Source organism: Botryllus schlosseri, chromosome 12 (genome assembly GCF_051294905.1).
Source record: "Botryllus schlosseri isolate E-star chromosome 12, Bs_hap1, whole genome shotgun sequence".
Taxonomy (NCBI): domain Eukaryota; kingdom Metazoa; phylum Chordata; class Ascidiacea; order Stolidobranchia; family Styelidae; genus Botryllus; species Botryllus schlosseri.
This window is the reverse complement of record NC_137247.1, coordinates 23,155,814-23,172,247: the sequence shown is the minus strand read 5'-3', so window position 1 is coordinate 23,172,247 and position 16,434 is coordinate 23,155,814. Positions and strand designations below refer to the sequence as shown.

The following is a 16,434-nucleotide window of genomic DNA, read 5'->3' as shown; positions in this document are numbered from 1 at the left end:
TACCCGTGAATCTGGCATCGCAAGTTACTTGTCCCCTCACCACATTCTTATGCTGGTCGCCTTGGACATCGTCACCAGCGATAACCCGCACGTCACTCTCGGAAATGTGTTGCTGAACATTAGCAGCCTCAGCAAAACAACTTGTAGAACCTATAAACAGCAGTAAGCTTTCTTGGCAAGTCGTATCAATGAGGAAAGAGATCACGCTACGTACTTCGTCCTTGTGTTGCACTGTGGGCGGCTTCTTCATTCATTTCAGATTGCGAATCCCAGAATATGCTGCTTGAGGTTTTAATTTTACGCAGACGATATTTGTCGTGCTCTGCTTATTTATGATGATCTTAAGTCAAGAGCTATACATTTTGGGTATATAGGTCAGATACGACTTATCAATGTATTAACTCGCTATTCGTAACGGTCACCTCAACCAAAATCGATCGCAATACCATCTCACACAAATGCATATGTAGCACTAGGGTGGAGTAAATGAACAATGTTACGAGGGATTTATATATCTAAATAACAGAGAAAATGTCAATATTTCGAATATCATTGCTATCTACATACTGAATTTATTGGTTCAACCAAACTATATAGGCACCTTACCGAAAAAGGATGAGGGCATAAACGGACTTGCATAATTTTGTAATGCAAAATTAATTTTGCAGCCGTCATAGGAGAGAAATGAGACCGATAGACTGGCAAATGTAAAATGCCCTCTGGCACCTTAGCCAATCCTTTAACAAGAATTGCAGAGCTTCGGTCAATCAACTATTTGGCGCAAGTGCTACTTGTCCAAAAATATTACTGACCGTTAAAATTGTTGCTCAAGTGAATCATTGGTTTACGCCCTGTGGGTCTAAAAACACATTCCTGCACTGTAAAAAATCTGGTAGATTTACTGGGAAATGTCTGTAAATTTTACAACGAATTATCGCAACCACGCAAGAGCCATTGTTATGGTCATTGTGCTAAGTCGATGCAATTGTTTGGAACAATGCCGATTTTTAGACTTTGAGGTGTATTTCAAGGGGTTTCATTGCCCTGATTAGATTTTAACGTATATTTTCGGAATCAGTTCGACAGTAGCTTTCACTTAAGATCAACTTTATTGAATTTGAGCGTGCGGGTCGTCAGCTATGGGATTAGCAATTATTGTGCGTTCATATTGCTGAGCAGTAATTCGCTCCGGGCAAGCAAGCGTGACGACGGGTGTTGCGTATCTATCCGTAGGTTATTAGTGATCTATGGTTTGTCACACATGCCACCTCTAATGAGGAACCTTTTGCTTCAATACATTAGATAAAGTAAGTCATGAATCTCTGCTAAATCGTGTAAAAGGAGGAGCCGTCATCACACAATGTACCAGTACCGGTACTTCAAAACATGTTATATTTTTGTTAGCCTATTTGTCTTAGTCTGTATGTCATGTCTAGGTTAGGAACTTTGTTTAATGTAACGACTTACGCATGAATTCTTTTTAGTGGTACTGCAAGATACTAGTTACACAGAAGGAATAAGGACGAGAAAAAGAAACAATTGAAAGTTTGACCGGTGGTGGAATTTATTCACCTTTTCTTGAGACCACTCGTGTTACTGGTTACTGCATGTATCCTAAAGAAGAATTAGAGATCCAGCAGCAATACATTTCCATCGATAACCATTTCATCGTGAATCATGAATGAATATACAGTTTGTTCCAATGCTACTTTGGAAGTGTGAAAAAACTTTCGATATCTTAGCATCGCGTTGCTTTGCGATAGGTATGGATGTACGTGAATTTACAAGCTGGTATGCATATGTAAGTAGGTAGGCGGTAAAATTACAGTCTCGGTCGCAAATGTACAGCAGAACATGTAGATCGGATATACCGTGGGTGACTGTAGCATTACAGTCTGGCGTGTAAAGTGAGATTACCTGACGAGTGCAAGTTAAATTTACATTGACTAACGGTAATGGTACATCGCCACGAAATGTCTGGCTACCGTGCTTTCAAACATATCGCGGTAAATCGACGTTATTTTTTTACAGTGTGGTGACTGATGAAACATACACTGACATACAATGTGTGCGAAATATGTGCCGGAAATGTTTGCAACATGTTTTTTATGATTGCAGTGGTATATTATAATTCAGTTAAAGGTAATTGTTCGTACTTTTAGATCGTCAATTACCCGTTGAAATGCTCCCGTCACGCTACCTCGGGTTATTTTTCACAAAATGTTTAGTACTATGTATTTTATCCTGCAGCGCACAGCGTGTCGAAATCGAAGAAAGAGGCATTGTAACATTTTTGAGAGTGAGAGCCCCACTGTACCTAAAGATTCCTTGAAGCCTTTTGGTCAAAAGGATTAACTGAATATATTTGTATTTGAGAGCTACAATATTAAATTTTCTGAATATTTCTTCATCGAATCATAGATAGAGGATGATACTATAGGCTACTGTCTATTGCCCTGACCCGCAACATCACATGAACGTTAGATAAGGTGGGTTGCTTTGTTTGAAATACATTCATGTGAAAGGTGACAACTGGGTGCAGTACTACACTCTATATGTGAGCAAAGATCTCTATCACTATCTATGTTGACTTACTAGTCACAGAAGGCAATAAAACGAAACTCATGGGCCTGTACGCGATGGTTGTTATAACAACCTTGATTTGATCCCGAATATAACACGTACAATTATTACAGTGCTAATTAGTCGAGTGGTGCTCGGGTGCGATTTACGCTATTTCCAATAGAGTAGTCCTAACTCGAAAAGACCGACCAGAATCCGATCTCTTACCACCTGTTTTTACTACCTCCCTTAAAATATAGGGGGGACGCCGTCAGACTTGTGCAATTTTCGAAAATGGGCGCTGCGGGAAAAAAAGGTTAGGAACCACTGCTCGAAGTCGTTATAGTAGCGGGATGTTAAAAATGGATCATTTATTGTATGCTAATTGTTTATTGTACACCTTGCAATTGTTGTAGAAAATTATTAATGTCACACTCTCTATCCATTCACAAAGAATTGCGCACAATGCCAATGTCATTGAACCGCACATCTGAATATAATATGCAGCATTAATTAGTTTTGGGTTTTTCATTACTGTAATACTAGTTCGTTACGGCGTGTTCCCCGCTTTAGGCAAGTCCCACGGTCTGCGTTATGACACTTCACCATGGCAGACCTGCGGTGAGCATCGCTACGTTTCTTTTGTTCCTGTACGCGTACAACATCTAGTAATAAAAGTTCTCGCATGCAGCTGAAAGCTAACTTCAGTAACGGGAGTTGTCGCACCGGTATGCTGATATTAAAGTCGTTGCGCCGTTAAGTATTGCATAAATAAGACGACCGGTCGTGTGGTTTGTAATTTGCTTTAGTCTAGAGCAGTGGTTCCCAACGTGGGCGATATCACCCTCCAGGGGGCGATTTGGCGGTCTGGGGGGCGAAAATAACGAAGGGGGCGAAAACGGACGAAGGGGGCGAAAACAACGAAGGGGGCGATAGAGGGGGCGATGGCGCGTTAAAACGGCTTTATTGGAGTCGGGACCATAACTACCGCACCCCAAACCCCCCAATTGGGGGTGGGGGGCCCGGAACCGAAGGAAGCCCAAAATTATTTCGTGAATTAATATGAATGATAGAGTAATTTTTTAGAAATTCATGCGACTTTATCAAAAAAATTCCGCGCTGCGCGCGATTTAATATTTTCATGTATCTTGATGTTAGGGGCCCCGTCACCCAACAAAATACGCATGATTTATGGAAATGGGATACTTCGGCGTCGGCCATTACTGCAACACGACGCACCAAGACATATGAAGTTAGAGGCCATGTAACATGCGACTCCGAGAAGTGTACCAGACGATCAGCAGCGAGAAGACCTTGGCCGAAAAGGAATGCCCTTGTGCTTACCGAAAACTTCGATATATACATATATGTTTAATTGTCTATAGGCGCCTCAATGGCTGGCGTCGAATGTTCCTGTCCTGGCGACATTAACCCTACAGGACAAATGCCATCCCGCAAGGAAAAAATTATTTGCCAGTAAAGAAATACCAATATGAAATCATGTGCGTCTTTTAGTTTGGTACGTTTTGACGATTTCCATATCTTCTGGCATAGCAGATATAGGAGGTCACGAAATAGCATCATGTAAAGAAGTCAATATAACAACGATTCCGCCCGAAGATGTTTAATTACTATTTACGGGTCCTACCTTTTCGAACATACAACATTGACGATATTGACCGATTCAAACATGAATTATATAAATTTGTCGCGCTTCGCGAGTTTAGGCGAAATACGGTGACTCACCTAACAGTACATGAAATAGGGTATAGCTGATATGTAGCGACAAAACGCCCACTGTCTGAGGGGGGGTATGGGGTTTGGTTTATCGCCCTATGGGGCCACAGACCAACGTTTTTTTTCGTGGGGGGGGAGAGGCTGACGAAGTGCTGTTTTTAGGTTCCCAATATTTGGGGGGCGATGATCGGTGTGGAGCTTCAAAGGGGGGCGGTGAGTCGAAAAAGGTTGGGAACCACTGGTCTAGAGCATGTACAGTAGCGAGAAACTCGCGTTCACCAGAGGTAGGTATCAGGTGGTCTGCCTCATTACATATGGCCACTTTGGCCTGCCATGCAATTTCGCAAAAACTTGTGTGTAACTGATTGTAACTGATTTATTATTGACTTCCACGACTTCAACTTGATACTGCAGTACAAATGGCTCCACATTTTACCACTTTTGTATTCTCGACAGGCCTATATTACAGTCCAGATTGCCCGTCTTTACCCCAGAAATAGAGATATTATGTGTCAGACATTTTCAACCGGGAAATGCAACGTCGCGATTTATTTTGCCGCATTGAATACCGACGTAATACTACATATCGTGACACTAGGTTTGGCTCCGTATAAAAATATTACAAATGTCATAATCATTAAACAGCATATCATATACCGCCGATCATTCATTATACCCCAGATTTGTGCATAGCGAATCTCATATAATGTACAGACGACTCCGCTTAATATAGACACCGGATAACCCGGAGAACAGCTTTATTCATCCAAAATGCTCAGGACCGGAGCAAAAGTAAACATTGCATTTGCGAAACTTTAGTTTATTTGCACCATTCTTCGCTCAATTCGGAGACAGGATGCCAATTTCTATCGTTAGGTTATGGCACAATAAACAGCACTTCGTGCGTTTTAAAACAAGATGAGTGATCATAGTGAAAAAGTGATGATTCATGTAGTATCAATTGACAATCAACTCGTATAGAGCCGAGCCAGCTTCATAGGCACTTTTAATTAGGTAAAATTGAGTGCATATTGTGGAAAAAATTGATACAGAAAAGTTTAGCAGAAAAAGCACCCTCTAAACTAAACGAAATTATGGTAGATATATCAGAATGTACTCTATTTGCGCCCTATATAGCCTACGTGCGTTTCACAGTAATACGGTAATTAATATTCGTTCAATAGTTTGGTATCGAAAATACTCCACCATGAAGGAATATTTGCTGTGCGTTTTATTCGATCTGTGGGAATTAATGCTGTATAGCGCAGCTCAAATTAATTTTTTACCAAGCAGTACCGTATTTTCAATGCGTTGTGTGCCTTCACGTATAGGACAATGAAGCGAAAAAATGATTTTTATATCAACTCAACAATGCCGCTTCTGTGCCTAATTCGGCCCAAGAGTGAACGGAACCAAAATGTCCTAATGAAGCGGAGTCGACCGTATTACTCCCCTGCCAAAAGATGCCAATAATTGTGCATATGGATCACACACACCTAAATATATATCTCCAAACGGCAAATGACTGGAATTTCATCACCATAATCGAGTTAATAACCATTTAGGCAAGTTTATTCCACCAAAGCTATGTCTCGTGGAAATCTGCCTCAAATTTCAAACACTACACAATTCTCAAACTATATATAATGTGCTTTAAACTAGAACATTACATAAAAAGATTAGCGTGACAATTCCCTGACGAAGCAATTTACTATTCGTCTAGCTTCCGCTACATGTCACCGTGAATACACCAGTTCGAATATCTTGCTCAAATATCAATACTCTCATTACTTGGTCTAATCATATGACTATTTATCATATAACATCCACAACCAACCTTGAGCTAACGGGAGCTTGCCGTATGCCAGGGATTCCCGATCACATTTCTGAGAAGCACAATTGCTGAAAAACATTCTTGCGTCATATTTACCGAAATAATTTCCTGTATGACTGGTATGTCGCTCTATTTCCCGCTGAAACACCATAGGAGTTTGAGACAGTCTACTGAGCTTGAACATGTTGCAATGGTTGCAGCATAACGAAGAAGCAGTAGTCGTGATCGTATGTGACGTGGTTTCTGCGCCATATCATTGCTGACGTAACTCTATTTAACGTGGGCTACGTGAAGTCGACCGTGGTTGGTACTTGAGATAGAATACGAATGCAAAGTTAATATTACCTATGATTTTGATTGAAGCATTCTCCTGTCACTGTCAAATGCAATAAAATAATTTAGTACTAAATGAATCTGCCATGTAGCGTAAAGAGAAATATAAAATTCAATTCCACTAGCTGCTGGTTTGTAACTCTCTCCGTCCTCAATTACTGTTTATTATGATTCAGTTGTGTTATGCTATAATCGATTAGTTCAAGCAACTCAACGTAGTATCGACAATTAGAAGTTATGACTTATTCCAAAAATATTGGTGCATTAGTGAACGGTAATTCACAATACATAGGCCTATACGTGTGTATGTCATATCCGCATTATTAGTGCGAATGCTCCAATAATGTGAACAAGCACATATCGCGGCATTGTGTACTGCTACCATCACATTTAGTGCATGTCACGATAATTCAAGGCGAGAAGACACAATTATTTAGAAGCACACGAAATTGTGTAATGTGTATATCGTGTACAAGGAAGTGTCACAGATATTTGAAAATTAGGAAATTCTACTGTAATATTATGTTTAGTCATATCTACGAAACCCGATAAAAATCCTCCTTCAACAATCTTTTCTGATTACATTTACCCAACTGATTGTCTTTTTCAACACAGAACCTTGGAAAATGGGAAATCAACTATTGCCAACCCTATAGTCATATAGCGAATTCACTTAATGTTACTAGTTTATAAATTGCTTTGTAACAATTACCCGTAAGGATTTATGAGGCAAGTATACGTTTTTCTCTTGTTTGTCGCATTTACAGTTATTCCGTTGATACAGCAAACTTCATTAAGAAATTACCAATGAAGCAGAGATCTCCGTACACCAGTCGCAATTTCTGTAGTAAATCTACAACTAAGGTCATGGCTACTGAGAGCGTCTGCTATGTCACGCACATTTGGTCAGAAAACTGCGACTCATACTTGAGCTGATCAAAGTTCAATCAGTGGCGTATTGACAAGACTTCCGGAATACGTTTCGCGTCACACTGTTTTGCATTGAGGCTGCATGAATTATCGACGCAGTGTGACATTTTGGAAAATACTTCGATGATTGATACCAACGCATCACACCTACCAGAGTTGTGACCGAATCAGACACATTTCATATCACATAATCAACAGTAGAACAAGACACGAACGCGAATTCTAACTATCTTCGATTTTTAGCATGCGATTCTCACTTAACGATGGTCCACAATAGGAGTGTCAAACTGGCATCCCGCGGGCTATGTGACCCGTTTGTTTACGGTTTCAAGTGTCCGGCAAGAGCATTGATAACTTACAAAATATAAACCGTGATAGTAATGTACTGAAAAACTACGCTTTTCATATTAACCAACGGTATGAGAGCTTCAAATATTCGAACTGAACAATAGGAAATTCGCTGCTTAGCAAATATGAATGAAAAATTCATTCTTTTATATAACAGAGCCGGCCATTTCGACCAATTAACACGCGAATATCGAACACCATCATTATCAGCTTTGTTACAAGAGTTTTTGATATTTCATATTACAAAGATCTATGGCGCGTATGGCTACGCAATTCTCCTGTACGGCAACAGTAATCGTTGCCAAGGCGCCGGAGCTGATGTTAGTCATCAAAATCCCAAATTTTGCGGTCAGGTGATTCAAACCTTGGTTATTAGGTTCTAATAATTTATTTTTTGCTATTTTAACTAATTTCGAGAATTACCCCGCGGGCTGCAGGGTGGCCGCCCCTGCTCTAAACCGTTCAACAACTCTCGGTGATAAGCAGCGGCAAAAACAAATAACCGATCGAGAGTTCGGTTTATCAACCTATGGGTGGCAATACCATCGTTTTTTTCTTTGTAGGGGGGCTACTGAGTGCAGTTTCGATCCCGAAGATATGCGCCTGCGAATACTTCCAATAAGTATAGCCCTTGATAGCAGTAGTTCTACTCTTAGCCAAAATAGTTTATAGATACTTGATGAAAGTAAAAATATTGTGTCAAATAACTGGTCAGTGTCACCGAGTGTGAAGACATCCTACAATACATCAGCATTCAGGAAAGGCAGATTGGACATCGGGCCAAGCATGCAGCGAGTGCTGTACTAGGAGTGTGCGTAACACCATGAAAACTTTTACGGTCTACCAGGAAAATCAGGAGACTAAGTCATAACATTTGGCACTACTGCGTCATTTAATCGATGCTAACAATAACGAACCACGAAAAGGCAACACATTAATTCATATTGATACGGCAGTACAAAAACACATTAGTTCACTTTCCAGACGGTATATCAGAAAATGCACAGATTTCTATTAAGCTTGTTATGAAGGAACGGGAATATGCATAGGAAACGTGACTACTACAGCTTTTGCATCGCCCCCGGGCGCCTCCGGAGATTCTGGGAGATTACCACTTGCTCCCGTTACTGGATTAACATATTCAAACGACTTCGTCTCAAGATCGTGGTGTAAACCTGCAAGCACATATACCAGCCCGTCTGATGCTGCCGCGGCGAACCCATCGCGAATTGAACGTAAGGCGAACAAACGAAATCTACGAGGAATCCACCGTTGATAAAAAGCGTTGAACTCGTCAATGCTATGATTTCGATCTCCTCCGACGACGTAAATTAGATCGTCCATTGCCGCAATTCTGAAGTTTTTTCGCACATGTCTCATGTCGGTTAGGACAAGAGTCCAGCAGGATGTTTCTGGGTGATAATACTCTAATGATTTAAGACTTGAACTTGCCGACGTGCCCCAGCCGCCTGCAGCATAGAGACGACCACACGCCACAACTACCTCCAAAGCATATCTCCCTTTATTCATTGATACGCCAGTTGTCCACGCCGACCCGTCGTAAATTCCCACTGTCTTCAAGTTTTCTGGATCTGTGCCCGAAACAATATAGATATTTATTTTATGGACTACTTGGGACTACTTGGCACCACTAGCCACCAGAATGTAACCAAATCTCGCGATGCACCGATATTTCGAACCAGATATCAGGTCATCCTGATTTATACTCGTAATCGGTTACGAAGTTTAACAGCATATTCAAATAACCATAATCGAATATTTCACGTATTACGTCTACTACACGCCTATTTTTTCGCCTAGGTATTTACATCATGGACGATGTTGAATACAGAAAATGTTCAGGCATCTTATTACCAAACCAAGTTGAAAGTCTAATGCGGCCCAAAATAATTTTGTACATCCACAGAAGTAAAGTAGGCAGAGTATTTCAACTTGAAAACTGTGTTCGAACTTCGCGCAATTTAGTGTCATTCCTTTCCTTGATTTTATTCTCGGCCTACAGGTACTCTCGAATAATTTTACATGAAATGGTCTATCTCTATTCGCAATAATGAGGGTATCGCTCAAGGCCGTTTGGGTGCTTTAGTCTACGGGTGTGGAACCCGCGGGATGTTTAGTCATAATCGACATTCAGGAAAAGCTACTTCCGCCTCAGGACACAGCAAGACGTATGAAGGATTGGCCAACATCTGCGGAAGTACACTACTGAAAATATCAACGCCGATAAAACTGTGGCACAAAATTACCGCCGCCTATTGGCCGAAACCTTCCATATTGATATGTCCGGGCAGCAAGATGGCCGGCACCGAATAGTCCAGTCATAGCAATCTGAGCACCGCGCGGTAGAAATGCGACCCCTGGAGTAAAGTAATGTCGGGTGCGCCTCAGACATGGGGTAATCGCGATTAGTAATCGTAATCGATTACGACGATTACAGCATTTTCAAGTAATCGTAATCGCAATCGATTACATTCGAAAAAATTCCGAAGTAATCGTAATCGACTACTTCCCATATCTAATCGATTTCTTTGTGAAATACCGATTACTTTTTATTTGTACAAGGACTATGAAATGAACTGAATATTCGTGAACAAGGAAGAGAAGTTATACCAGTTACGTGATAGCACAAACGTCTGATTTTCAAATGACATTGCTCATTATTACGTCAGAAGTAGCCTATAGCTTTGCTAGTCATTGCGTGAGAAGTATCCACAGTACATAGATATTCGATGTACGACTGTACGTACATTAGTGTGATTGTAAGAACACCCGCCATGCTGTTTATCAGCTTAGGAACACGTTCCACACGCCATAGTACCTCGAAGCAGGATAATTAATTAATTACCACTTTGCGATTTGATGTTTGGTTATGCTTAGCTAAACGCGGTTTGACCGTTGCTGATTGGCGAGCAGTAGGCCTATGTCAAATAAAACGAAGCATTATACATCAACAGCTGCTGATATATATCATAACCGAGCCGTTTTTGCCGTTTCTCGTAACGGCAGCTTGCAGTACATTATCTGTCTTTAGTTGAAGACAGAGTTTTATGCTCTCTTCATCTTATTCTCATATGACTTTACTCGAAACGGGCGCCAATCGTTATTACACTATTCTTTACTCAACATAGGGACCTACCGTCATAGCCATAAGCTTCTATATCATGTTAGCGTGGGATATAGCTAGAATCAGAACCAAAACAGCAATTTGTCCCCCAGTCCAAACGTTGGACTTTGACCATCTTAGAGTGATTTTTTCAAGTTGAAGACTGAACGTCGTCAAAAACATTGATAATTGCATTATATTATTACTAATTTTTAATCCTCTCTCTGCCCCCGATGGTCAGATTTGCGTCTGGTATCTTGTTATAATCACTTCAGGGTATGTCGTTAATTCATGGCCTCCGGTCTGTTATATAATCAAAAGATATTGTTGTATCCCAGACGTAGCAGATTACAAGAAAAAACTTACGTGAGATGTACACACAAATTGTCATGTCTTTAATGCTCCGTGAGTGTCCGGGAGTGGCATTTGCATTGTGGGCTCAGATTGGAAGGACCATACTATTAGTCACGCCCACCCAGCGCGGCTATTGACAATGGGCACATACCCTAAGTTTCGGCTAAGGTCTTTCTTTAGTAGCACACTTCGGGAAGTCGCGAGTTGGTCGAAACTGCATATGTCTTTTGGTGTGTCGTGGCACGGTATTGACTGGAACCTAAATGCCTATTACTATAAATCAGGGTTGCTTTTAAAACAAAAATCTATTTAAAGCAAACATTTAAAAGATGGCCCTTGTTTAGAACATGTTTGTTATTCCTTCTTTTTTAAGCAATGACGTCACGAATGTGGTTTGACATTGGCAATTGAAATTATAGGGTAAATATAGCTCCTTTGACGAAATATCTTTAATGTAACTGTTGAACCGACTATATCGATGTATGTCGGCTAAATCGGGTGGCAATTGTCCGTTTTCTCATACAACATGTTTTTTCGAAAGCATTTATACATATATGGCATAATTTTACAACTTGAAAAAAAATAATTTTCAAGGTAATTAAATCTCTCGAAAATACTCTATAATTTATGTTGGCTTACGAAATACTTTTGAGTCCCCTTCGAGCTCGCTCCCTACCCAATTGGGAAATTGGGGGTGCGGCAGTCATGGACCTGGCAAGAATGCAAATCGTTGGGTGCGATATATCGTCTACTATAAAAATGGGCACTATGTACACATTATGACGTAACAAGCAAATGACGCATCTTTTTAAAGGAGGTTTGTAATCTCATTAGGCCTTTTCAGCCCAATCCATATATTGTCTTCCAATATAACTTCTAAGATGCAAAATAAATGTAATCGTGAGTAATCGTGATTACTTTTCCAGTGTAATCGTAATCGTAATCGACTACTTCCTGATTTTGCTGTAATCGTAATCGTAATTGCGTCATTCAGAAGTAATCGTAATCGCAATCGATTACATTCATGAAGTAATCACCCCATGTCTGGTGCGCCTTACGGAGGAGTTTTACCCGGAGTTTCCCCCCGAGTCTGGTATGTGTGATCGATTCCAATATATGTCGATTAGCGACACTCGTCACTCGAGTTCACGAAAAAAACGACATCGGCTTCAACCAGGGCTGTGGAGTCGGCATATTTTACCAACGACTCTAACTCCGACTCTGGCTCCACACATTTTCAATATACCGACTCCAACTCCGACTCCTGAGTCTTTAAACGTACCGAATCCGAATCCGATTATTTTCTTAAGAGAACTCCGACTTCGACTCCAACAGTGTATGTATGTAAGCTTGCATTTAAACAAAAATCAATTAAAACCAAACATGTTTAAAACGAGGTCATAATTTAAAAAATGTTTTTTATCGTTTTTTTTTATTGTTTTTCTAAAGGCATGTCAAATATTCAATTGTGACGTCAAAATGGATTGACATTGACAATTGAAAATATAGGGTTAATATACCTCCTTTGACGAAATACCTGTACTATAACTGTCGAACCGACTATATCGAGTGTTCCAGTCATCCCATATCGATATACGCCTGCTAAATCGGGTGGTAATTTTCTACAGGCAACATGTTTTTCGAAAAGTATTTACACAATTATGGCATACTTCAACAACTTGAAAAGACCACAATTTAGTTTATTTTTAAGAAGGCCTGTGTAGTGTTTTAAACAAAGTGTTTTAAAACCCCGTTTGTTTTGAATACAACCAATTCACTTCGAAAACTATATGCCACATTGACAGCCAAATGACTATCACAAAACCATTAAACATATGCAAACATAGGATTAACGGTGGCATGCTAAATTGTTTCATTGTGGCACAGATCGAATTATTCCCTATGCAATTAACATGGACGAATGCATTTCTAAATGTCCTTTTTTCATATAGGTTTTTATAACATGGACTCTATTATACCCAAATAATATGTATGAATCATTCGAAAACGACATATATCCAATCCTGGATAATAAAAATGTTGACATGTACGAGTCATCAACCAATACAGAGATGTAACTTACTAATTTTTTCATTACACAATATACTGATTATAAGCACACGCACACAGTCTCACTACTAATAAACATTAACCAGAAACGAAATTTAGGAAATAGTCAAATAGCATATGTCTAGTCTACATGCACTTGGTCAAGTATTCAAGGACTAGGACTGGCAGTCTTTCTTCGTCATTTGTTCGACCAAAGCAGCTGAGCTACACTACAAATATTTTTAATTTTGTCAAAGTGGGAAGCAGCATTATGTTATATTTACATCAGTTTTACGATTAAACAGAACCAGACGAGGTATTTGCTCTGGCACAGTATCATGCTATAATTACAAAAATTGCATCAATTAGTGACCGCATCGCGAAAATGATTGCGATTTTCTTCCTCTTTGCAACTGAATTGCAATTTGCAAATGATGTTCAATTTTATCAACATCGTTACGAATAACAGTGACTAATGGCAATGGTTCGCAACCGCCGGTCCGTGGCAAGTTTTCTACCGGTCCGCGAAGTATATTAGAGTTTCATATCTCAATTCTAAAATGCAAGAATATTAACGCTTATTTATTAATTAGAGAAACAACGCATCAAATTATAAGTTGATTCTTGAGTGACGAACGTATTCGTTGCAACTTGTCGCAATGGAGCAGTGGTACTGAAACTGGGGACATGAAAGCTTCTGTAGGGGGCGCGAACCCGCCCGAGAGAAATGATGTCTCTTGAACTCAAAATAAGTTCAATTTGTGCTGAAACTTCCAACTGCGGCAATAATCCTAAATATATCGTGATTTTGATTGTAATAGTTGTGTTGTGCCATCCATACAAGTAGGGTTGCCTTTAAAACAGAAATCAATTCAGCGAAACTCCACCGACTCCAACTCAGACTCCACAGCCCTGGCTTCGACACAGTAAATTTTAACAATATGTCGCTTTAATCCAGGGGCGGACAACTTCTCCAGTCGGCGGGCCGGATATAGCAAAATTAAGCACTTGACGGGCCGAATTGCTGAATCGATACATTATTTGCACATTTATCCACGTATATAAGGAATAAATATAATTTAATGAATGTATTTTGACGACAGCAATGTCACTTCAAAGCCATTTCTCGACGATAATGACGAAGACAATGTAGATTTGAGAACAGCATTGTCACACAGGCGCCGCCATGTCTGCTTCTCACTGATCAATTAACACACGGTGCAATCATAGTGCCCTACAGTGACCGGCTTGCCGAGCGTGAAATTTGATAAAACGGGTATCAATCAAAAGCTACCTCGGTACGGATTGCGAAAATATAAATTTTTGTGTGCTCGTGGCCCTGGAACCCCTCAAAATCACCCTCGAATGTTGCATTGTAACGGAGTTTGGTATAGTGACGCAACCATGCCGTCAGGGAGCAAGTGAGAGCAGCGCAAACCGCAAACGTATTGGCCATTGTTGCGTAACCGATTGATCAATTACACTCTTCCCCTCGTGCACACTTGCTCATGAGCTGCTGACAGTGCTCAGACGGTACGGTTGCGTCATAATCCCAAACTCCGTTACAATGCAACATTCGAGGCTGATTTCGGTGGTCCCCCGGCCACGAGCAGAATAAAATTTATATATTCGCGATCAGTACCGTGGTAGCTTTCGATTGATACCAATTTTCATCAAATTTAATGCTCGTCAAATTGCTTTTAGCCAAATTGAAAGTCTGACGAGACATTTGCTTATATCCACACCATAGTGTCCTATATGGCATATAGGACACTATGTCCACACCATAGGACACTATGGCGCAATCCCTAATCAGGATTTCAAGGTGTTCGATAAGCCGGGTACCCCAAATTTACCAAGATATCAATTCATTAGGGTTAAGTACATGGTAAATTCCGATAATGCAAGTTTTCTCGCTTCTTACACGTAAGCTCTACTCTCGCACGCTGCGCAAACACTTATATAATGGCATAGTCACTAAAATCTGATGTTTAAGCAAGTAGTGAGGACTCGTCAGACTGGGGCTGCGAACCAGATTATAATGTAAGACGGAAATGTCCGCGGGACGGACTAAATCCCGTCGTGGGCCGTATTTTGTCCGCTCCTGCTTTAATCGAACGCGCGTGAAACTGCGAGGCATGAACAAATGTAGGCTTATAAATATAGGTATTTACTCTTCACTTACGGATACATTAGTTATGTTGGTGATTCTGATCATGTGGACAGAAAGAGCATGAAAAATTCATGCGAGATCGATGATATTGACAATTTTGATCGACCCCTTGGGGTCAGCGAACTCAAAAACTTGCAAAATGGTTAATAACCTAATCTGTATTATTTTTAATTAGAGAAATCACGAGACAGTTTCGCTTCCTAACAGCTAAAACTTCATACTTCACATAAAGAGAATGGTTGTCTGAGATGAAATTAAACCATACTCGTATTAATTTCCAAGTTGCCAATAGCCTACTAATACAAAGATATTGACTGTTTAGATATGTTTTGCTGTGGTTTCGGATAAAATTTGTTCGCAAAAATCCATTTTCTTCTGGGATATGCATAACCGCTACTGCAGAATAACTTCCGGATGAGCTGCTATAGATCAGAGGTGTCAAACTCAACTTGGGCCACGGGCCGGATTTTAACCTTCAGATGGTTCGCGGGCCGGACCAGTCGGATGATTCCAAAATGTCACCTCCTAATAGTCCTAATCCAGGGGCGGGCAACTTCTACGGTCGGAGGGCCTGATATGGAAAATTGAAATACTTCGCTGGTCGGATTACAGAATCGGTGCATCATCCACGTAATTATCCACCTTCGTATTTATTGCAAACTTGAAGTTTAAAGCATAGAGACCGAAAACAGTATTTTGACTATATTATATCCTAATGTAGGCGTACTTTAATAGCTGTCGAGTTATTGGGGTCAATCAAAGGGGTAAATCTGTGGTCGATCAAAGTTGTCAACACGTTCTCTGAACTCTGGCTGCATGTCGGATGTAGAAACCCTTGCTAAAGACTGCACGTGAACATCAGTTTCATTGGAACGCAGCCTTATCTTGTTAATGTTCAATGTTCATGGTCGAAAATGTTTGCTCGCAGATGTATGCAGAGTGTAGATCCGAACCTAACAAGTAGTTTCATGACCAATGTTCCCGCTAGGT

At 40.4% G+C, this 16,434-nt stretch overlaps 2 protein-coding genes across 7 annotated transcripts in view; both read right to left on the bottom strand.

The window, feature by feature from the left end:
* LOC145452325 (uncharacterized) overlaps positions 1-6,512 on the bottom strand; it is a 97,588-nt gene extending 91,076 nt beyond the window's left edge. For 2 of the 6 annotated variants that reach the window (XM_080330537.1, XM_080330534.1), the window contains exons 1-2: positions 215-6,116; positions 4-150 (exon numbers count right to left, since the gene is read on the bottom strand). In XM_080330537.1, coding sequence (XP_080186663.1) covers positions 4-150; positions 215-254 — 187 coding nt within the window. In that variant the 5' untranslated portion in view covers positions 255-6,116. The other 4 variants (XM_080330532.1, XM_080330536.1, XM_080330533.1 and 1 more) reach the window with 4 other exon arrangements.
* Positions 6,513-8,612: 2,100 nt separating this feature from the next.
* The window catches only part of LOC145451833 (kelch-like protein 36), a 34,761-nt gene continuing 26,939 nt past the window's right edge, over positions 8,613-16,434 (bottom strand). The window contains exon 6 of the mRNA XM_080330060.1: positions 8,613-9,336. Coding sequence (XP_080186186.1) covers positions 8,768-9,336 — 569 coding nt within the window. The 3' untranslated portion in view covers positions 8,613-8,767. The remainder of the gene's footprint in view (positions 9,337-16,434) is intronic.